This window comes from Panthera uncia, chromosome B4, assembly GCF_023721935.1.
Source record: "Panthera uncia isolate 11264 chromosome B4, Puncia_PCG_1.0, whole genome shotgun sequence".
NCBI classification, from domain to species: domain Eukaryota; kingdom Metazoa; phylum Chordata; class Mammalia; order Carnivora; family Felidae; genus Panthera; species Panthera uncia.
Genome location: NC_064809.1, coordinates 114,566,610 through 114,590,553, shown reverse-complemented (window position 1 = coordinate 114,590,553; position 23,944 = coordinate 114,566,610). Strand labels below are relative to the sequence as shown.

The 23,944-nt window shown below is 45.8% G+C and overlaps 1 protein-coding gene across 4 annotated transcripts in view; it reads right to left on the bottom strand.

Annotated features, from left to right (window-relative positions):
• ELK3 (ETS transcription factor ELK3) overlaps positions 1–23,944 on the bottom strand; it is a 68,985-nt gene that overhangs the window by 33,490 nt on the left and 11,551 nt on the right. For all 4 annotated transcript variants that reach the window (XM_049626113.1, XM_049626112.1, XM_049626115.1 and 1 more), the window contains exon 2: positions 7,706–7,914. In XM_049626113.1, coding sequence (XP_049482070.1) covers positions 7,706–7,912 — 207 coding nt within the window. In that variant the 5' untranslated portion in view covers positions 7,913–7,914. The remainder of the gene's footprint in view (positions 1–7,705; positions 7,915–23,944) is intronic.

Below are 23,944 nucleotides of genomic sequence, written 5' to 3'. Positions count from 1 at the left end.
TCCAGGACCAAAAGCTTCCAGAAAGTCCCTAGTTTTCCCCTCGGCCCCCAAGCAAAGTGTAGTTACCATCTGTGGTACTTCAAACCATCTGAGCAGCTTGATGTGACAGGAAGGGAAAAAAAAATACCCAACAGAAACACCAGACCCTTAACACTCAGATCCAGGGCTGGGCACAGGGGGGCACAACTTGGATGTACAAAACACTCCTGAACACAGCCCAGGATACATGGGGCTTCTGTGGAATTTCACAACCAACAAGAGTGTTCTAGAAAGTTCCAGGATGCAAATGCTTGCTGGACTTTTGTTCCTGCTCCACTCTGACAGACAATACATCGTTTTATCTTTGTAAAATTTATTTTGGGGAATTAAAGAACTCTGCCAGGGCCAGGCTTCTTGGCACAGGCAGGCGGTCCCCGATATGTATTATTAACACGAACATTTTCCTGTCGTGATTGCACACCCAATTTAAAATGAATTATCCAATTAAGTTAAGAAGGTGACGCGTTCTACTTCCAGGAATACGCTGCCAATGACTCTGTCTTGACTGTTCTCCCCTGAACTTCTTCCAATTAAGCAAAGACCGTTGGGTACATTGTGAGGATAAGCCGGGATGTTGCTGTGGAGACAGGAGGATTTTTCATCATATCGCCATTTCAATCTCCTGATGAGAAGGGAGCTGGCAAAGCCTCCAGCCTCCCCCTGGGATGAATGCTCACCGCCAACAACAACAAGGACAAGAGCTCTGCTGGACGAAAAAGGACAGGGATTGCGTAAGCCTCCAGGTCTCCCGCAGCCAGCTCAGGGAGTCTGCGGTTGGGGCTTCTTCCACGGAAGTCAGCTGCTGCGTGTGCAAGGGTGAGCAAGCGGCAGCCCCACTGGGCTCCTTCTCCCCCTGGGAGGGGGGTGCACACCCCGACCTGAAGGCGGGATAGAGCCCACTCAGCCAGCCCAGAGAGATCCTCCGTATGTGGTAACTGGCCAAAAAGATCAGCGGGGGGGGGGGGGGGGGGGGAGGTGCGGACTGGGACAGCATCAACACCAAGAAGAGCAAGAGGAGACACAGATTTTTATTTCTAAAATGCAAATCTGGCCACGGCACTCTCTCGCTTTCAGCCCTCGCCATGAAGTTCCAACTCTTCAGCATTTACACGCTCCATGCTCTATTCCCCACTCATTCTTCCCTCCCCCTCCTCCCCTTAATTCCCTGGAAAAGCCTGGGAATTCCCCTGGGAAACCAAAAGTCAAACTCTCTCACGCCTCCCTGCTTTTGCACATGCTGTTCCTTTTCTCAGTATATCCTTTCCCAACTTGGTTCAGCCTGAAACCCATTCTCCTTGCTCCACACTGGGGCAGGTGTCTTGCCCTCCGGGGGCTTTCTCTCTGCCTTTACTTCCCCCCCCTGTCCTGGCAGATGCTGGTGTCACAGCCAGGCTAACGCTCTATTATAACTGCCTGGCAGATGTGTCTCCCTGACCAGCCCTGGAGCCATTCAAGGGCAGGGGGTATGTTTTCAAAGGAAAGGCTGAGCCAGGGAAGAAAAAAGGCTGAAAGAAAAAAGGCGAAAGAAAGGGTGAAAGAACGAGATGGACATGTGACTGAAAACCACCCAGAAGCTACTCAAGAAGTGGACAGATGCTGTAAATCATGGCAGTGCCTCACGTGCCTCGAGCTTGGGCCCTTGGGTGTGGCTAGTTCACGGGGCCACTTATGGGCGTGCTCTGGGCTTTGACCCCCCTCGCTTCTCCACCCCAAGATGATAGATTTAAAAACCAAGTCTGTCTGATGTTAAAGAGTGAAAAAGAGTTGTTAAATTCGTTAACAAAGAAAATCTCTGAAAGAGATCCTTACTATCGCATCGGATTGTAAAAGGACCTTCCGGAAGATTCAGTTCAGAAGACTCTAAGAAAGGTAAAAAACAAACCCTCCCCCCAAAATCCAACCATCAGAACAACAATGAACAAAGCCATGTCCTAGGACGTACAGGGAGACCGCAGGAAACACGCGGTTTGGGGAGAGTGATTTTGGACTGCCCAAGCACAAAGGAGCTCTGCTTTCTGTGCTCGCGGGCTCAGACACAGGGTCCTCCCTTGACCTGCATGTTTCCAAGCTGACCAGGGGCCTTCAGTCCAGGCCCGAGACACAAAACATGCTGCATCCCAGCCTGGGCATCGCTCCTTTCCTGGGATTCTACGTGGGTTTGCCCAGCAGCCTCTTCAAACGTTGTACATGGGGCAGCAGGTTCTCGGCAGTGCTCAGTAGCAGATCCTGACCGTCCAGCCTTCCCTAACACAGGTGTGATGGGCAATCCACAGAAATGCAGGGCCTCACGCCACAGGCACTGCGAAGCCAGGATTGGAGCTATTAGGGTAGTCTTTGTTTTCCCCCCTTAAGTACACTTCACGCCCAGCGCAGGGCTTGAACTCACGACCCTGAGATCAAGACCTGAGCTGAGACCAAGAGTCAGACGCTTAACCTACGGAGCCCCCCAGGCGCCCCCAGGGTGGTCTCTTCTTCCCATCCAAGTCCTCCATTAGAACTGTTGGCTCTTGCAGAGCAGGAAGGTGCTGAATTCCCAACGACCCTGACTCCTTCCAAGGCCAGACTCATCTTCATCTTTGCTTCCACCCTGGGAACCCAGCACAGTGCCACTGCCATGATGTGCCTGGCACACAATCTAGCTTCACAGCTGCTGTTGGGTCTAGCCACTGTGCGTGTCATGGGACGCAGTTTTCCTTCAGAGGGTGTTGCATCAAACCATCATCTCCAAGGCTCCCCCTTTGTAATTTTGTAAATCTAAAAGAGCCTAGTAGGGTCTGAAATACATGTATACATTACAGATTGAAGTATGTCCCCGAAACGAAAATGTGGAAGTCCTGACCCCTGGTACCTGTGAATGTGACCTCACTTGGAAATAGGGTTTTGCAGATGTATTTAAGAGGAGGTCCTCAGGGTGGTCCCTAATCCCGTAGAACTCGTGTCCTTGGAAGAGGGAAATTTGGACACAGAGACACACGGGGATAACATCATGTGACAAGACAGGCAGAGACTGGAGAGATGCAGCTAAAAGCCAAGAACACCAAGGACCAACAGCCACTTCCAGACGTTAGGAAGAAGCAAGGAAGGATTTACCTAGGGTCTCAGAGGGAACACGGCCCTGCTGTCACATTGATTTCGGACTTCTGGTCTCCACAATTGCAAGACGATAGACTTCTGTTGTCCCGACCCCACACTTTGTGGCTACGACAGCCCTAGGACACTAACACTCTGTTTGTGAGTTGAGCGTGTACTTAATGTCACCTTTCATTACATAAGTGATCTGTATCTGGGTAGCGTCCGCTTCATTATGTTATCCAATCGCTCTTTCGTTTCACATTTACCGAGCAACTCTTATGTGCCAGACCATATACAAGGTGCCAGGACAACAAAAGTGGGTAAGCCGGGAGACCACAGTGAAGATGGTTTTGTGAGGAACACAGCTCTATAACCAGGCGACTGTCACACAATGCAGTACATTTCATAAGCACAGATCAGAGACATGACAAGCATATATCGAATGTCTACCTAACAGGTACCTGACGCTGTGCTGAGCACCTCATACACGTGGTCACATTTAATCCTCACACTAGCCAATGAGGGAAGGCGCTACGGTGATGCTTCCTCTCCCATGGGTGAACTGAGACTCGGAGGCAGAGGGACTGCTGGACTCCAGCCCGGAGAGCGGAGTGTAACACCCCTGCTGGCTGCTCAGGAAGCACAGGGAAGATGGAGACCGGCTCCAACTGGGGGTGCACGGAGAGGCGTGCACTTTGATTCAGAGGGGCAAGGAAGCATCATTTAAACATTAAAGCATCTTGGGGGCGCCTTGGGGTGCCTCAGTCGATTCAGCATCTGACTCTCGATTTCAGATCAGGTCACGATCTCATGGTTCCTGAGTTCAAGCCCTGTGTCAGGCTCTATGTTGACAGCACAGAGTCTGCTTGGGATTCTCTCTCTCCCTCTCTCTGCCTTTCCCCCGGTCATCCTCCCTCCCTCCCTCAAAAGTAAACATTAAATAAATAAATAGACAAATAAATAAATAACTATTAAAGCGTCTTAGTCGCTGAATTTCAGAACAGCACAAATAAATAAAGACAGGCAGTTGGGTAAACAAACCGTGGTCATCCATCTTTAGCCACCGAAAAGCATGACGACAAAGCAGTCGTGGTAGCTCATATGCGACAGGAGCTGTTAACCCCCAGACCTCGTGTGCTCGTGCGGGAAGGAGGTACACAGGTCCTAATTTTCTTCTGCGCACCTGTCTCAAGCTTTCAAGTTACAAGGAAAATATCATCTGAATCATTACTCTGGCTAATACTTTGTAGCACCTAATGTATTTTGAGCACTGTTCTCTGAACTGACCATGTGTGAACTCAGCTAACCCCCAGCACCACCCCGTGGCTGCCCCATGGTGCAGGCTCTACTGTTTTACCCGTTTTAGGAAGGAAGCCAAGGATGCACAGGACGGAAGGACGGAGGAGGGGGCTGAGGAAGACACCAAAGGGCAGCAGGGTCACTCTGAGAGCCAGGTCACTGTGAGGAATGCCAGCAGTGAGGGAGGGGCACCTCTATGAGTGTCCATGGGGCCAGGAGCTTCACAGTCACAAAGACCCTCCTCAATTCTGTCTCTCAGGTTAGAACCCAAACCATGTGACCCTGCCATTTTTGTGGGTCAAAAATAGTCAGACACCAGCAATTTCTTAGTTCAACACATAGATATAGTCACAGAGTAACTCCGGCAAAGTCGAAAGAAGTGTTCACTGTGAAATGTAAAACCTACTAAAATTGTTGTGACAGTTGCCATCTCTCTTCCTCCTCTCCTCTCCCTCCCCTCTTTTTTTCCTCCCCACTCCAGGCCCTCTCCACTCCCCCCTTCCCCTTCATCCTCTGCCCCCTTTCTTGCCTCCTTTCTTGCATTTTAAACTGTATCAGGAGCCTAATGATCATACTTATTCATCGCTTGAGAACATTTCATGAAAGATTCAAATGCCCATGTGCACACATGTGTATTGTGTACATGCCCATGTATATTGTGTACACACGTGTACTGTGCACGCATGCATGTATATTGCATATACTCAAATGTGTACTGTGTACCTTTGGATGTGTGTTGTGTATACATGCATGCATACATGCATGCTTACTGTGTACATGCACACATATACAGCATGCACACACACACGTATATAGGGTGTACACATAGTTGTGCATACACATATACTGTGTATGCATATGTGCATGTATTTTGCACACGCATTGTGTGCATGAATGCATACTGCATACATGTACATGTATATCACATATATGCACATGCACGCCGTGTACATACACATGTACATTGCACACACGTGTGTATAGTGTGTGCACACAAATACTGTGTGTGTGTATATTACGCTGTGTGCATGCATATCATGTGTATACATATGTATGTTGCGTACACAGACACGTACATGGCATACAAGCGTGTATAATGTGCACCCAAGTATAGTGTGTCCGTGCATGTGTATTACATACACACGTGTATATTGTGCACGCACATGTATAGTGTGTCCATGACACATGTGTTGTGTACACGTGTGTATTGTGTACACACATAGGTATTGAGCACATATGTGGAAGGAAGGACATAAAGCATCTTGCCAACCCTGCGTGACACACTGGACAAGAGCTGCTCCTGCTCTGTTAGCACCAGCTGGCTGCTCAAAGGTCACGTGGCCAAACCTCAAGCTCAGCCCCCGTGGGAGAGGAAGAGGACAACAGGGTGAGTAGACCACATCGGCCATTGGGACCCAGGGCCATGGGCTCAACCTGAGGCACGGCGCACGCCAGGATTCTTCAGTATTTGATAATAAACAGAAATATAACTTTTGTGCTACCTGACTGCCTACCTGGAACTCAAACATTCAGGAGGCAAAGGAAACAAACGGCCCAGAGGGTAGGGCATATGCCTTTTGGCCAGGAATGTGGGCAGACAAGCAGGGTTCAAACCCTGGCTCTACTACTGTCTCCTGGGGACAGGAGCGCGGGCAGGTTTCTCCTCAAAGCCCTCCTGTGTCGTGTGTAACAGGAGAGGTGTCAGGTCCATCTCAGGAGGCTGCTGTAGTTTAAATGAGTCAAGGGCAGCAGCACGGTGCCTTAGACACAGAAGGTACCAAAACACACCCGGTGACGGGAGGCCCTGAAATTACTTTCCCTAGACATTTAAGGTCTTCCGAGGGAGATCAAGTATAGTCTAAATAGCAATGGTTCTGCTAGTCTTTTGAGGAATCACTTCCAGCCCATGACCTTCCTTCATGCTGAAGACACATGATCCTCGGCCCCAGTGCCCAAGCCACAAGAAGAGAGAGAACGAGTCACAGATACTGAGGCAGGACTCCATACCTTTGACACCTTAGTTTAAAACAATACGTTTTTTTAGTCTCAAATCCATGCTTTCAGGCCCCCTGCCAAAAGGTATGATGACTGTTTTCCTTCAGAGGGCCCCAATTCCCATTGTGCAACTTAGAACCTGGGGGGAAATGCAAAACAATAAACCCTCTGCAAGTCTTTCAGACCAGGCAATTTGCAAGAAGCGCTTTCACATCATAGAAGGACTCTGCATTAGGCCAGAACTAATTAATTGCTACATTAAAGGAAAGCACCTTTAACATTTCAATGACATAATCATATGTAATTACGATCATATAAAGGAACACTTTATAATTAATGATGCCTCCACTTCCTGAGATGTGTAATCCTTCTGTCTTGAATTCCAAAGAGGTTGGCAAAAGGCAGGCACTAAATATAGATCAGGAACTAATATTTAAATCAGCTTTTAATTCACCTTTCAATATGAACAGTAAAACCAGAACAAAAGCTTACCCTTAATAGGACTCTAAGTCTTTATGTCTATGGGGCTAAATATACAGCAACAACAGATCCACGCAGAAATGGCCAAAATTACAGGCCTGAAATGATTACCCCTAAATAGCAATAATTTTGCCCCAGCAGGTGCATTAACTGCTTTTCCAGAAATGCAGTAAAACTCACCCCAACTGTCCCTGCTTTGGCAACTATGCTGTGTTATCGCTTAACAAAGCACTCTGACTCATCTCTGAGACTTAAAAAGGAAAACGGTTTTTCTTTCAATGAGAGAAATTTCCCACGAAAGGTGCAAACCCCAGATTGGTAGCACACATTCTAAGTGCTGTACATGTTTAGTCTTCGTAACAATCCCAAGATGGAACTACTAGGATCAACCATTTTATAAATGAGGACACTGAGGCACTAGATTGTTAATGAACTTGCCCAAGCTACCAAATTCCCAGGAAAAGACCCAGGATAAACAGACTTTCTAGATTTTAACATTCATCCTGTCACTCAAGCAACTAACGATGGGGAGGCCCATCCCCAATCTCTGTTGTTAGCAAAGGTCTGCAGCAATCGCAGGCGAAAACGCAGAGGGAACACAATCTGACCCACAGGAACACCCAAAGGGCTTCCAGAAAACAAATCCCCAGAGCACAGCTCTCCCCTCCACCAGCCGCCACCCCCCTGCATTAATTGCCTCCATCTGATTTTTCTAATTTGCTTCATGGCCCGTGATTACCTGCTTTCATCAATGAAATAGGCAGGTAGCGCTCTGCCACCCACGGCCGTCTCCCGGTCTCCCGTAAGGTCGAGGGCTTACCTTGTCGTAGTAGTATCGAAGGGCTCTGCTCAGCTTATCGTAGTTCATGTTTGTTTTGTTCTTGCGGAGTCCCCACAGTTTGGCCACTTCTTCCGCTTTGAGGAGCTTGAATTCGCCATCGCTGGAGGTCCAGCAGATCAGATGTTCATGCTTCTGGTCTAACAGCAACTGCAACAGGAACTGCCACAGCGTGATCGCGCTCTCCATACCTGGGGGAAGGAGGCTGGGTGAGAACCTGTCCTCATAGGTGCGGCTCAGGGCGCTAGGGAGGGGGTCTCGGGGCGAGCGCCTCAGCTCCTACCGTTCCTCCCCCAGTGAACCTATAACAAAAAAGTCGCTCTCACAGGCCACTTGGACTCAGGTGCCTTCTGAATTCATTTTCGTAAATGGCCGCGATTCAGAAACACAGGGAAGCCCGGTGATCCTTGTGGTCACAGCACACATCCCCTTGGGCAGCAGGGTGGCACTGGGAGTAACTTGAGAGATTCATGAACCGCCCACTTGCAGAATGAGTCCCCAGTCAAGCGATTCCCACTTAACGCTATCGTCTGCTCCCACCCGTCCCATCTACGCCGTTGGGGGTCAGCCGCCAGTCCTTGGTTTGCTGTGAAATGCTGGATTCCATGATGAGTGCTTTTAGGTAGGGGACTGGGGTCTATCAGTCACTGTAACTACAGGACACGCTGCCTCCGGAACTGATAAAAACTTGTGGAACTGAAGAATCACCAAGGCCACTCGAAGAGCCCTTGGCTTCCCCACGACATGTTGGGGACATGTTGATCATGTTGCAGATCAAACCCACTGCCACACACGCCGAGATGGGAAAAGCATTTCTTCCCTGCTTATAAAATACTCTCTGGTGTGGACTTTGTAAGTGTTCTTCCTTCTGTCCAAAATGCTGCTCCCTAGCCCTGGAGCCTGATAAAGTCCTACTTATCTGTGATGACCCAGTAATAATGAAACCTTCTCAAAGAAATTCTTCCCCAACTCCCCCAGGCAGTTTCATATCTTCAGACACTTAAGAGCTTTCATGGCAATGTGTACTGATTCTACTACTAATAATAATCCACTTACGTTGGCAACATTCATTAAATTAGTAGGTGATGGGGATGAAGGAGGTCACTTATGATGAGCACTGACGGATGCATGGAATTGTTGAAACCCTATATTGTACACCTGAAACTAATATAACACTGCATGTTAGCTATACTGGAATTAAAAAATAAAAACAATAAATTCTCTCAACTAAAGCGGGGGGGAGCCATTTGTTATATTAGGAAAGAATAGTTCGTTGGGCTGGCCTCCAAAGCTTCACCTCAGACCACCTGTCATGGTTGGACACATGAAGCGTCCTGGCTTTTAGTCTGGGCAGGATAGGGGCGACATTCCAGTACCAGGATGAGGAAGCCAGGGATGACCAGACGGGGGGAAATTGGCTTCTGGCCCGAGAGAAGCTTCAAAGGCAAGCTGTGAGGTGGGGGACAGAATAGAGAGAAAGAGGGCTCATCTGCTATGAGAGCAACAAGGAGACGCTGAAGCCGGGGTGCCCAGAACAAGGAAGCAGTGAGGAGGTGCCTAACTCCAGGAGACCCGGAAGCCAGAATAACCTCCTGCGGCGACTTCTTTGTACCAATTTTTGAAACGAAATAGGCAGGTAGCACTCTGCCACCCACGGCCGTCTCCCAGTCTCCCGTAAGGTCGACTCACATCTTTCGTGCGTTTGTCTTAAAGGGGCAGCTTTCAGACTGACAAGCTACTTTCCTCCCACTCGGGAATGGACGTGGAAGTACCTAGCCACCCGAGAAGTAGTCACTTACTTCTTCCTTTTCACATGTTTAGCTGAAAAAACACATTTTATTATTTCCCTAAGCCACCGTGGGGCTTTCCAGGTAAAAGAACGCAGATTAGCAATGTTCTCCGAAAACCCATAAGGCATTTTATTTACAGCTCTTTAAAGGAGATATCCTTTACAGAAATCAATCTTCACCACAATGGCCGCTCAGTCTGTAAGACAGTAAATCATTTCGTTGTTGGATCAAAACCGCCCCCCTGCATCTCACGCACGAGTCTTGCTTAGCACAACTGCTGGGATACGCAGCCTGCTGGCTCCAGTTCCTAATATGAACCACCCTCCCGACTATTTGTGGAAGCCACAAACTTGTTTCTCATCACTGGCACTAAGAATTGCTAACAGTCGTCTCAAATTTTGGGGTGTTTTTTTGGCCAAACGCTTCAGACAGTAAGCTTTAAAATATCTCTGAAACTTCAAGCACATGCTCAGAGGAACCTGCTCCAAAGGGCAGAAGGCTGCCGTGGGTTTGGAGGTCTGGATGGCAGGGTTGGCTGGGCCTGTGGCTCACGTGCCAGGTAGGAAGGCGGTCAGCGGTCCGCACTAAGGGACTCGAACCATCGTGTTCCAGATGGGACAACAGAAACTTATTCATGTATTTGAATGTATTTTAGGGTTATTGTTTCTACCAAACAGGACTCCCTGCAGTTTATGTTTCCTGGAATCCCGGTCCATGGCATTCCAGCCCCAGGTATCAGAACCATGTTCTCAGGGCATGACTTAGGGGGATAGATGTTCTCAATCTTTCACCCCTTTCCCCATTCACCAGACGGTGCAGCACTGTGCTCAAGTGGGTGGAGTACTCTTTTCCCACCCACTCCAATTTGGGCTTGACCATATGATTCAATTTGGCCAATGCAATGTTCAGTAGACAGGATAACCATGCTGATTCCAGGTCTAAGAAGGTTCACATGTTTGCACTTTTCCTCTTGTGCTCCTGTCACTGCTGTGAAGCTGCTGCCCCTAAATGAGACACGTGGAGCCAACCTGAACTCCACCCAAAGCCTGGAGCTAAGTTCCACAGCCCACAGTCTGAGGCAGCATCCCTGAAGCTCATCACGAGGAACACAAATGCCGTGGTAAGCCAGTGACTCTTGGGGCTGCCTGTTACGTGGCACCATTGCAGCAAAAGTTGACTATGACATTGTCTAACATCCTTTTTTTTTTTTTTAATTTACCATTTTAACCATTTTTTAAAATGTTTATTTACTTATTTTGAGAGCAAGATAGAGAATGCAAGTGGGGGAAGGGCAGAGAGAAAGGGAGAGAGAATCCTAAGCAGGCTCTGGGCTGTCAGCACAGGGCCTGATGTGGGGCTAGATACCATGAACCCTGAGATTATGACCTCAGCCAAGATCAAGAGTGAGACACTTAACCAACTGAGCCACCTGGGAGCCCCCAAGTGATTTTTTTTCTAAATTTTTTATTCTTTAACGCCTAGAATCGTTAATGAAGTACTAGGTCTTAAAATGCAGGTACAATAGGGGCGCCTGGGTGGCTCAGCCAGGCATCCAGCTTTGGCTCAGGTCATGATCTCACAGCTTGTGGGTTCAAGCCCCATATCGGGCGTTGTGCTGATAGCCCAGAGCCTGGAGCCTGCTTTGGATTCTGTGTCTCCCTCTCTCTCTGTCCCTCCCCTGCTCTCACTCTGTCACTGCGTCTCTCAAAAATAAATAAACATTAAAAAAAATTTTTTTTTAAATGCAGGTACAATAAAGGCCAATTTACCTGGCTGCCATTATAAGGAATGTGGGTAATTCAGAGAGCATACTGTGGATCTTTAAGTAAAATGTTCAAGAAACTGTTGATACTTGAGATTTAAGTTTCATACATTAAAAAAATTTTTTTTTTAATGTTTATTTTTGAGAGAGAGAGACAGAGTGCTTGCGTGGGGGGGGGGGGGGGGGGGAAGGGAGGGAGGGTGCAGAGAGATAGAGGGAGACACAGGCTCCAGGCTCTAAGCTGCCAGCACAGAGCCCAATGCTGGCTGGAACTCACAAACTGTGAAATCATGACCTGAGGCAAAGTCAGATGCTTAACCGACTGAGCCACCCAGGCACCCTAGGTTTGATATGTTATTATGCAAACAGAGACCTGCTTCAGTTAAAATACTTCATCAGCCTAAGCTCCTGTACTGATTCCCCACAACTCTCTGCCTAAAATACAATGAACACATGAAATTTCTAGAAATCTTTTAAAAATATTCCCTGAACTTTTTGCTAATTAGAAAATTCTTCTCTTTCTCATTCCCCTGCCCAGACTTTATTTTGGACGTACACATTTTATCCAGTATTGTAATGCCATTCTTTATGCAAAATCAAATTCTGCACTTTTTATATTTAGGAGGAAAAGTCCACTTTTGAAGGCACCATTGCTCTTACAGGAAGAACGGCTTTTCAGCAGTAAACACTTTGTCTTCCGTTGGCCCCCCTCAATCTTGCCCCTGACGGTAGATGTTTCCCACCCTCTCTCCTGGAGCTAACCAGAGACAACAGCCTCTCCAGAGAACAAAGCCACCTGCCCTTTGTCCCAGCCCTCCTTTTCCTTTGTAATTTACAGCCTAGATCTACCCACAGTGGAGTTTAGTTATTTAAAACCATTTGTCCAATTTGAATAAGATGCATGCTTCCTTTTAAAGGGAAAAAAATAGGTTCCCCATATTGACAAATTATTTTCATTAAAATTTTTGTCATATTCTCCCCTCCGTATAAATAAAACTGGATCTAAGCTCAAGGCTTACGATTCTTATATGATGATAAAATGAAGTTTACAAATTAAATAGGTTCCTCCCCTGTCCCACTCAAATTAACAATTTTACAGATGACAGATGATGTTTAGTTGAAAGACGTCCCACACTCACAAAAAGGTTATGGCAATGACCGAGCCAATGTAAGCTCTTTTGAGTAAGATGTGTTTATACCACTGTTCCCTATAAAGATTCAATTCTCTCCTCACTGCTTTCAAAAAAATTTTTTTGAGCATCCACTTTATGCCAAGACACCATCAGGGTATTTGGGAGACATCCATGAGCAGAACAGACGAAGATCTCTTTCCTCATGGAGCTCCCCCTTCCAGTGGGAGAAGACAGGCCACAAACAGCAAATGTGAGCATCAGAACAGCGCTACGTAGAACAACAGTGCTATGGCCAGAGCAGGTTAAGGGGCTGGGGGCCTGGGGGCACATGAGCAGAAGGTGACGGAAGGCCTCAGTGAGAAGCTTTAGGTCGAGAAATTCCTTTGTCATAAAATAATTTTCCAAGTGGGTAAAATCATTCTTCTCATGCAGACATAAAAATGAAGGATTTTGGGGCGCCTGGGTGGCGCAGTCGGTTGAGTGTCCGACTTCAGCCAGGTCACGATCTCATGGTCCGTGAGTTCGAGCCCCGCGTCAGGCTCTGGGCTGATGGCTCAGAGCCTGGAGCCTGTTTCCGATTCTGTGTCTCCCTCTCTCTCTGTCCCTACCCCGTTCATGCTCTGTCTCTCTCTGTCCCAAAAATCAATAAACGTTGAAAAAAAATTAAAAAAAAAAAAATGAAGGATTTTATTTTACTCACTGACCAACTAGGAGGGAAGTAGGCAGACCTTATAACAAGTTAAAAAATACCTGAATAAGAGAAGCATTTATAGATTAGAAATATTGAAATGAATGCACAAATGGGGCAAAACTGAGGGTGGGAGAGAAGTCCACTGAACACTGCAAGACAGAACAGGATTTGCATGTCTCTAGACAATCACTACTTTGCTGTCACTTATCTATAATTAACAAAGTTGTCAAACAGCTTCCCTAAAATCAGAATCACATCGCCCACAGGGGTTTTCTCCTGAATTCTAGACAATGCAGTTTTTCACCAAAGCACAAGTATTCCCTACAAATTGCAGCAGGTGAGGGAGTGAGCCACTTTGTCTATTTAGAAGTCTACACGGTGGGTCAGAGCAGGTTCAAAAGCCAGCCTCCCTGGGTTCCAATTCAAGTACTGGTCCTGTCTGGCTGTGGGACTTTGGGTAAGTTGCTTAGCGTTTCTGTGCCTCATTATCCTCATAAGTAAACTGGGGATGATGGCAGTACTGGGCTGCTCGAAGGATTGCTTGAATTACTAACTAGGCACTTGAACTATACCTGCTACATAGTGTTACTCAAATGTTCACTATTATTTTTCAAGCAACAAGGAAACCTCTTCATCGAGCATGCTGCTTTCACCTGGCACGAAGGCATCACTTAGATACTGTATCAGCTTGGTTGTTTGTTCATTAGGCAAGGACCCCAATACAGTCACTGGAATCCAGGGAGGATCTTCAGCTATTCAGTGACTGCTGTTTATAAAGTGACTCAAAACATGCTTATATTTTTTTAGACTACCATCAAAAAGGAAAGGACAATTTTTTTTTTTTTTTTTAATTCTGAGAAAACTCAGATCCCTGGGCACATATTTGCAGACTCCAGCTTAAGAACCACTGGTTCAAAATGCTTAGCCTGGGGCCTCCAAGCTGCTGTGAGCCCCTGGGTGCCCACACCTCCCTTAGGGCTAGTTTTGCTCCATCTCTCTTGTGCTCCTGGAGGGTGTGGGGCAGGGAGTCACATAGATGAAAGCTGTTTGGTCAGGAAAAGAGAAGTGCTCTAAAGTGACAACCGAAAGGACATCTGTGACGACATGTTTATGATCACTGGTGATGGAGCCCACACAGGTACGTTCCCCGTGGCCGGTCAGGGCAACAGATGCGGAATGCAGAGGGGTGCGGCTCGCCACGCCAGTAGACAGTAAAGGGCTTGTCTACTGGCACAGACTGGGAGAGAAACCGAGGCAGACTGTTACTTTCCACCCCCAGTCTGTGTCTCCAACTCTGTTATTTTTAAAGAATGCAAATACTACCCTTGATTCAGTCTTTAATCTGGATGGAGCCGCACAGAGAAGGATCCTATAGACTGAACGCAGCGATCACTCTCATTATCCCTGGTGCCCTCCTCTGCCCGCTTGAGAGCCCCCAGGCCACGTGTCACTATCACACCTGCAGCATCTCAATGTCTCTCCCTCAAGTCAAGGGCACTAGCCACCAATCCCACCCCAGCACACTAACTCCAGGCACACTTCCTCTGGCTCCTGGGGGTCTAATGAATGCCCTGCACAAAGAAGTGGAAGCTGCTCCCTCCACAGGACCAGGAAAGACCAACACTCATGAAACAGGGGGAGAGCACTTTCCTGTATTATCTCAATTTGTGTTACACCCCTATGGGTCAAAAATATTTATCATTCCCACTTTGTAGATGAGAAAATTGAGGACCAATTGTGGAAGAGCAGGTGCCCCCTAGAACCGTCCATGCAGTATGTGTTCAACACACCAGTGCTAACTGTTGGTCACCAGTCCAAAATAAGAGGAGGATAAAAACCCAGAATAAGTATATAGAGATTTCTACTGCAATTTGTCATTATCACTACATCCGAGTGTGTGTCAGTGTAGGCTCATCTTACTGCCACAAGCTATGCACAAGTCAGAATCACGAAGTAGGACCATGCTAAAATGTATGATATTCAAGGTTTTTCAACTGTAACCCAAGAGTATACAAAAAAATCTAGAATTCATTGATTAAAAGATTTAAATATAATTATAACTTTATAGGGAAAGTTGTGGGAACTGGCAACCAATGGATGGAAGATGGAATTTTAAAATGCAGCCGTACTTGCTTTGTTTTAGGTTATTAATACTTGCTTAATTTTAGGGGCGCCTGGGTGGCTCAGTCGGTTGAGCGTCCGACTTCGGCTCAGGTCATGATCTCGCGGTCCGTGAGTTCGAGCCCCGTACTGGGCTCTGTGCTGACAGCTTGGAGCCTGGAGTCTGCCTTGGATTCAGTGTCTCCCTCTCTCTCTGCCCCTCCACCCCTCCCCTCTCAAAAATAAACATTAAAATTTTTTTAAATACTTGATTTTAGATGGAAGTTAAAAAAATTAATATGCCAAGTTTGTGGAAATGGGTTTCAAAATCTCCTTTCTAGTGCTGTCAACATACCTCTATCAGACTGGCTTCTCTTCAGTGTAATTGAAACAAAACACAGAAATAGTTTACATACATCATCTCCTGCAAGTAGCAGTGTGGTATCCAACCTAGATTAAATTCATTAGTTAGCAAGAAGCAAACTCTTTCTACACTAAACGTGAAGTATTGATGAATGTGGTGTTTGTTTAAAGTGTACTTACAGGCATTTAATACAGGGAATCACCAGTTCACTTAGAACCTTTTTTGTTTGGTTAAAATTACTGGATGGCAAAAAGTTACCAGTATTAATAATGAACTTCTATATTATTTGCCTTTGTATGCATTTTCAATGAATATTTAGTTTTTGTAATTCTTTTTCTTATTACATTTATTCCAATTGTATATGTTGAAATGTCATTTCATGCCCATAAAATCGCTAATTAAAAATCGGGCTTATGTTTTGGTATCTTTGGTCATTATTTTCCTAGTAACCTAATTTTTCTTGCATTTTACAAAATTATCAGTCCACCATATGTTGGAAATTCTAAAAACTGGTCCTTTTCCCCTGCTGGCTTGAGAAGCACTGTTCCCGGATGCCGATGTGGTGAGTACCAACCTTTGTTTTGCTTGTCGACGTGTCTCCAGCTTAGATCAGTGACAGGTCACACTACACACCCAAGAGACATTTGTCACATGAATGGATGAATAAATAAAACTGAGGTTAGCACACACCACAACGTGTACTCTTACCTGCTCTGTAATACCGCAAAGGAACACGCATGAGAATTTGGAGTAGGCTCCTTTGGAGAAGGCCTTCCAGAGGAGCGAGCGTGAGCACTCATCCTTTAAACTAAAGGGTGTGTACAATTTTAAAGGGGTGACTGGAGAGAGGCAGACGTCTTTCAGAGGAAGAGGAGCAAGAGCAAAGGCCAAAGCAAGAATTGGGATGGGGGTCTTGAACAAAATGCACCTGCAATTTACCCAGAGGCAACCTCCCCCACTTGAGCCTGAAGAAGTCACCAAGTAGCAGGCGTGATGTGCTCCCTCCAATTCCACCAAACCTCCAGCAGCTGCTGGGCTGATGGGAGAGTCAGTTCCCCCACGACTGCCAGCCCTGCTTTCACACCTGGAACCTGAGCTCCGAGACTAACTCACAGTGACATTAATAGTGTAAGTTAACGCTTCAGGAACCACCTCATTGCTAGGGGTCCTAGTAATTCTTCATTTCTAATTTGGAGGGAGTGGTACAAAGAGGTACCAAGAGGGTCTCTCCAAACTGCTTAAGCTTCAAGCCCCACAAAACGTGGGCCTGCCCCTGTAGAGCCTCTTCAAGCTACCTCTTTACTCAAAGAAGCTGCTTTTCCTCTTCTGGGAAGTGGGCATTCTCTCTGTCGGCCACAAGGTGGCGCCAGACATCTTAATGGGAGATGGGGCTGCGCAGAACCGCTTTATGCAAAGCATGAGGTTTTTGCTTCCATTCTTAGAAGTTGAAATACCAACGTATTTGTTCTTCTTTCTATTGATGGCAACCTATCACTTCTCTTTGCATGTTCCTGGTTTCATTTTTAAAGTTACACTAAGGTGGGAGTTGAGGGGACAGTACTATTTGATTTTCTAAAGCTTACATATTGTGCCAACTAAAGCAATTAGCCAACTTAAAAAAATTTTTTTTTCAGTCAGAAATTAGAGAGCTCAAGGAAAGAAGAAAAGTGCCTATGTAAGACCCAAACAGAGCAGGCAGATGCTCAATAAGTACATGTCTTCCTGCCTGCTAAAACCTGAATGGTTAGAGAAAGGAGGTTGAATGTTAACACTTTGTACTGAAAATTCTCTTACCTTCCACTCCTCTGTCCAGAGTAGCATCTAGTAAGCATTTGTATACCATTAAATCATCAAGGTCCAAGAGGAAGGGCAGAAACCATTTCATTATATGAAACAAACCCTATACTTATCAAGAATTGGAAAACAACACTTTGTATTATTTGAGATGGCCGTAACAGTACAGAACACCTTTAAGGCATTAAGTAAATGAGGATAACATTTGGTAACTATGCCCAGACGTGAAGTCTTTTTCATTATTTTTATAAGGTGGGACAAGGATTATTTAAATTTATTTTCAAACGGCATTTTAATTATCGTTAACCCCTGCATTAAAAAAAAATGCCATCTGTGAGGCCAAGTTCAAGTCCCTCAAAGCTCTTTTTTACTTATTAGCAAATGTTTGTATTCTCATTCATTCTGGGGACGTATACACAGTGTGCATTTTTTAAAGAGCAAGGTGAACAGGAGGGAGAGGAGCCATTGCTCAGTCTACTTATTCACACTTTATAATAAGTTCGCAATGTTTTCGCAAATACAATTTTTCAAATAACTCTTCCATCTGAGGAAAGAGAGGAGGAAGGCACTGTACTAGGAACTTTGGAAACTGTATTGTCTCTGGGTAAATTAGAAGCAACTTGATTGGTTCACTGGATGACTTTTTATAAGTGAATTTCCTTTCGACAAGTAAATGGATGACTACGTTAACTTGAGCTGGGAAATCACGTTTGAGCCATTCTACTTCCTCCTTCATCTGTATATGCATGCCATTTCCCATCCCACCCCACTATTGCACAACCCTGCCCATCTCATCCCGTATTTTCAGACAGACCTGCACTGAGATGGAAAATGGCCTATTTTCCCACTATGCTGCCTCACATGGGCACTTCTATGATCCTTAATTTGGCAACATCCCCAAATTTCCTAATGTTTCTGGTACAGAGTTTGTTCTTTTCTGTGCTTGAAGAAGCAGCAGGGAGCAATCAAGCCAGAGGATTAATAAATAATTGGCTGCCCCAGAAGCACACACCTATTTCTCTGTACCTCAAACAGGCAAGTCCATTTGAGGGGGACGGTGATGGGGAAAGCTCAGCACGCTGCCCTATCCATTACGAGCCTTCCACAAGGCTTACTGTTGCCTCCACATATGCCTTCTATGGAGCCTTCAACAAGGCTTCCACAGGGGGAGCTACTCGATGTTGGCCATCATTTCATTAGTGTCATCAGCAATTCCAACATGGCACCTGGCGAGCAGGTATTTTCTAAACAGGTGTGTAGGGAATCTAAATTTCTTTGGGTCTCAATTTCTTTTTAAATGTTTATTTATTTTTGAGAAAGAGAGCACAAGCAGGGGAAGGGCAGGAACAGAGAGGGAGACACAGCATCTGAAGCAGGCTCCAGGCTCTGAGCTGTCAGAGCCCGACGTGGGGCTCAAATCCACAAACCGTGAGATCATGACCTGAGCTGAAGTCGGACGCTTAACTGAGCCACCTAGGCACCCTTTGATCTCGATTTCTTTACCCCTAAGGAGGGGATTGTAATATCTGACTTCGGAGGCTCTTCTTTAATGTGCTAATGAGTCCAAACAGAGAATAATTTTATTCATCTCTTTTTTATCTCAGGAGAAAGATGGACTTACTCACTTCTCCAGTATCTTCTGACTGCATGAGCCCTGCATGCCCTGCATCTCCCCACTTGGCTCGTCAGGTAGCCACACAAACAGAGTGTGCGTTCTGCAGCCTTAAACACACACATCTCCATTTAATCTCTTCTTTGAAAACATCACACAAAATTTTATTGGGCAGTTAAAGGAACACAAGCCTGCTAGATCAAAGCAGCCAACTGGTCACCCAGCCTTCCCAAAGTGAGGCTATAGTTCATTATAGCCACTCGGTTAACCACATCCACCTCCCTCATATATCAACATGCCCAGGAAACAGATTTAGAAATCCTGGGCACTGCAGGGGAAATGTTTTCAGGTAACCAACTGTATTTAAAAAGCAGACCACGTCTTGACAGATGAGTAGGACTGCAAAAAGAGGTACCTACAACCAGGGACAGTCCCCAGGTCTCTCTCCCCCCACCCCCACCCCCCCATAGAATCTCACAGAGAAGCACAGGCTCTACTGACAAACGTCTTTTCTTTAAACAGACGGGTTGTTTCTTCCCAGACAGTTTTGGACTAAAACCCAAACGTTCACTTTCTTTGCAATTGTTTTTGTTGCCCGTGTGTTTTGAGCACATCTTAATTCTGGCCTGAAGCACGTCGTCCCCCTTTAGTTCTCATACTCGGTAACACTCAGCTTCCTCTTCTGCAGGTTGCAGGCAGGAAACTGGAAAATGGGCCACAGGAAACCTGGCCTCCTACATCTGTCCCACTTTGTAATTGCAGCTCTGGTTTCATTTTGCTTTGTGTGTCAGCTCTGTTTTAACCCCCAATACGACGGCCAAACTCTGCTTTCTGGAAGAACACAGCTATTCTCGTTGCCCAAGAAAACTCACTGAGACTGTTTTTCCCTCCTCAGAGTAATTAGCCCTATGAATTCAATAGGGAATAAATACTAAGCAAATTCTTCTTCAACAGTAGCCATTTGGATCAAAAGTGCATGGAACTAGAAAAATGATTCATTAGATGTCGTAAAGCTACCAATAAACCCCTGGGGAAAATCAAGTCTATTTTAGAGTACTGTACACAGAAGTTATTGTAGAGAAATAGGATTACCAGTGGTCCAAGGCTCCCTGACAAAGTTTGACTTGTGAGGCTCTGGTAAATAACGTATGAAAATAAGCTATACTCGTACCTCATTATAGTCTCTTTCATTATGACACTGTCTCAAATTACATTACTTAACAATTACCACCATTAGGTTGAACTAAATGAAATTGTTGTTTTTATGGCTCAAAAACCAGTCAAATATCCACAATCTCATATAGGCAACTTAAAGCATATAATCATATACATAGAACACACACACACACACACACACACACACACACACACACACACAGAGTCACATCTCCAGAACAGTATCTTCTTCCTGTGTTTGGGTCCATGGATCCCTTTGAGAATCTAAAAGTCTCTGGGGTGGGGGTGGGGGGAGGTAAACTCCTACAAAATACACATAATGTCAACGTGATTCATAAAACACTAAAGATAATTTATAAAGTTCCAAGAGCCCCATTCTAAAGGAAAGGTTAGGTATATCCTCCCTGACCAGCAATACTGAGAGTCCATGGAATAATCAAGAAAAGGGCTCGTACCAAAATAAAAATCTGTTCCTTCTCTAAATAGGAGCTTTTCTTTTTTAACACTTAACATTTTGATGAGCATTTATCATGTACCAGGCATTGTGCTCAGCACTTCATACACATCTCAATTTAATCCTCCACAAGGAAGTCATGACTTTAAAAGGTGAAATAAGATGCTCACGGCCACAGGATTGACATGGACAGAGACTCCTACCCAGAGGGATCTGGCTCCAATGTCCAGCTTCTCACCATTGTTCCTCCAGCAGGGGCTTCATTTCTTGCATGCACATCTCACTGCTGCTAAGCAAGAAGTCTCATTTTAACTCAGTGGGACATGTAACATTCCCATTGTGAATCAAATCAGGAAATTTCCTTGTTCATTTCTGGCTTTGCCTCCTCTGTGACTCCAGTTATTCTGATTGGTTCTGTTTTAAGAAAGAGACTTTGAACCCATGCTACCATCGTTTTTTAAACTCATTTCCCTTTTAAAAAGATCTGCATGTTGGGATGCCTGGGTGGCTCAGACCATCAAGCATCTGGCTCAGGCCATGATCTTGCAGCTCGTGAGTTTGAGCCCCGCATCAGGCTCTCGGCGGTCCTCGCGGAGCCCACTTTGGATCCTCTGTCTCCCTCTCTTTCTGCCCCCCTCCCACTAGCGCTCTCTCCCCCCAAAAAATTAACTTTTTTTTTCTTAACAAAAGACATGTATGTTGGTTTAGACCCACTCCAGGTTCATTCAACACTAAATAATCAAGGTTGGCTCTTGATAATAAAGACAAGATGTGGGAAGCTGCACCTTCTGTAACTCAGCTCCTCCTCAGCAGGAGAAGTCTTCCTCTCGCTTGGGGTGGATACACAAGCCAGTGGAACAAGAGGATGCGAGTCAAGAATAGAAATTCTATGGACCGAGCCTGGCTCCAGAGATGGGGTCTAAAACCTGCCCGCATTCCTCCAGACAATAAAAGGAATCGTGGGTGTCACTTCACCTGAGAATAGGGACAGACTGGGAGCCCCTCTGAAACCACATGATAGGACCTAGAGTGGCACCCAGCAGAAGCTCACATTTGTTCCTTTAAAAACAAACACCTCTGGGGAAGCCCTGTTTCAAGTTCTAAGAGAGCAATATTTGGGATTTCGTGGAGGATCATAACAAGGACATGAAAACAAAATGCTGCCTTGGGTTCAGTACAACTTACTTAAAATCTTGCCAACCATCCTTAAATGTGAGCTTCCACTGAGTGGAGCTTCCTAATTTCCAGTGGGCATTTTCTCTCCCATACTACCCTTGATTCTTACATTTCATAGGCCTTTGAAAGGAAAATCTTTTACCTAAACTTTGTCCTATTCCTATATTTGAAACTTGATCCTGTGTGTAAGGGGAAAAGTTGGAAATCAGAACATAAATTCTCATGACAGCCTCGGCCTTAAAGAGTTGCATGATCTCCGGCAGGGACGTCAACTTCTCTGTGTTTCAACTTTTTTTTTATCTGTAAAACAAGGATAAGGCCAGCCCTATCCCCTTCCATACATGAGTGCTATCAAATTGAAAGACTTTATATGTTTATTTTGAAAATAAAAATCCAAGTTATCCTTTTGGCCAATACACTGTACAAATTATCTTTAAAATAGGAATGGAACAATGCCTTCAGCTTCAAATAAAACCTTAACAGAGATATTTTTTAAATCTGTGGTTGTCTTAACATCAGGAAATGTTTGTTTGCTTACTTTTTGTTATGATAGTTTTACAAAAGTCAAAAATAAAGGAAATCTTACATACTGCTTTCACTAGGATGAAACCGTAATCTCTCAGATAAACTTGAAAGCTTTTCTGTGCTAAATAATAAGTTGGTAACCGCCAAAAGAATATATACCCAGCATAGTAAGAAAACTTCTGCATGATACAAAATGATGGTGAATTTTCCACATCCAGAAACTAAAACATTTCCTGCCAGAGCATCCTCCAAACCCTTCTATTGTGTTGAAACTGTAAAATCTTTCTAAATCAGGACTTCCTCCTATTATGCTTTAGAGGCGTCTTTCTGGGAAGGGTAGATCCAAGGCAAAAGGTAGGAACTCCCGCAGCACCACCCAGTGGAAACGTTAGAAAAAAAATACACACACACACACACACACACACACACACACACACACACACAAGATAAAATACATTTAGTCAAAGAAAATGCAAGCCTTAGCTCTTCTAACTAAAAATCTGGACACCGCTTCTTTTTCCAACAATGGCAAGCAGCGATATGTTTTGCCTAATAACAGTGCTCTTCTTCCTGGAACTGTTCCTCAAATGCCACCCAGCCAAAGGATCACCAACATCATCTTCCCCGTCTCTCTCACACGTGTCCACACACACTGAGCGGACACCGGGGTGGGGGAGGAAGGAGGCCCCGGTGGGGTCAGGTGTGGGCTGCGACACCATCTCTTCCTCTCTGGAGGAGTCCCAAGGGACCCTGGGGACGGGGAAATGTGCACAGCTGTGCTCAGCATCCCAGACCTGCTGCAGCTCTGGACATTTCCTGACAGAAAGGTAACCCCGTGTGCGCCTTCCTCTTCCCCTGGCCGGGCTGCACCCGGTCTGGGCCACCTCCAACATCTGCACGGCAATTCTCCCTCCCTAGCTCCACCCAGGGAAAGGTACAGAGCCTTTCCTCTTGGCCCATCTCTCCCGTGCCTCCAAATCTCTCCCCAGTATGACCACTGTTTCTGCTCCCTGTCCTGCCAAAGCCGCCATGGGTCCCACACCCTCTCCAGGAGTGGTTCAGTCTCTGCTTCATTTACTAGCATTAGAACACGTCGCTCTTCACCAGTGGCTGCTTCTCACGCATGCATGACACATCAGGCTACTAATCTTAGGAACCCTTGACCTTCTCCTTCCAGCTTTCCTTCACGGCCCTAGTAGCAGCCTGGAGAGGGAGAGAAGCCGTGGCCTTCCCAGAGCAACTTTTCTGGTCTTTTCTATAGAACTTAAAGTAATAAAGTATCATTTCTTCTATCATTTCTGGATAGCTAAGTCACTGGGTGGCTCAGTCAGTTAATCAGCGGACTTTGCCTCAGGTCATGATCTCACAGTTAGTGGGTTCAGCCCCATGTCAGCAGAGCCTGGAACCTGCTTCGGATTCTGTATCTCCTTCTCTCTCTGTTCCTCCTTCTCTCTGTCTCTCTCTCTCTCTCTTTCTCTCTCTGGGTTCGAGCCCCATGTCAGCAGAGCCTGGAACCTGCTTCGGATTCTGTATCTCCTTCTCTCTCTGTTCCTCCTTCTCTCTTTCTCTCCCCCCAAAATAAACATTAAAAACAAACAAACAAAAAAAGACAACTGTCCCCAACATCTGCACTCCTGGCAAAGT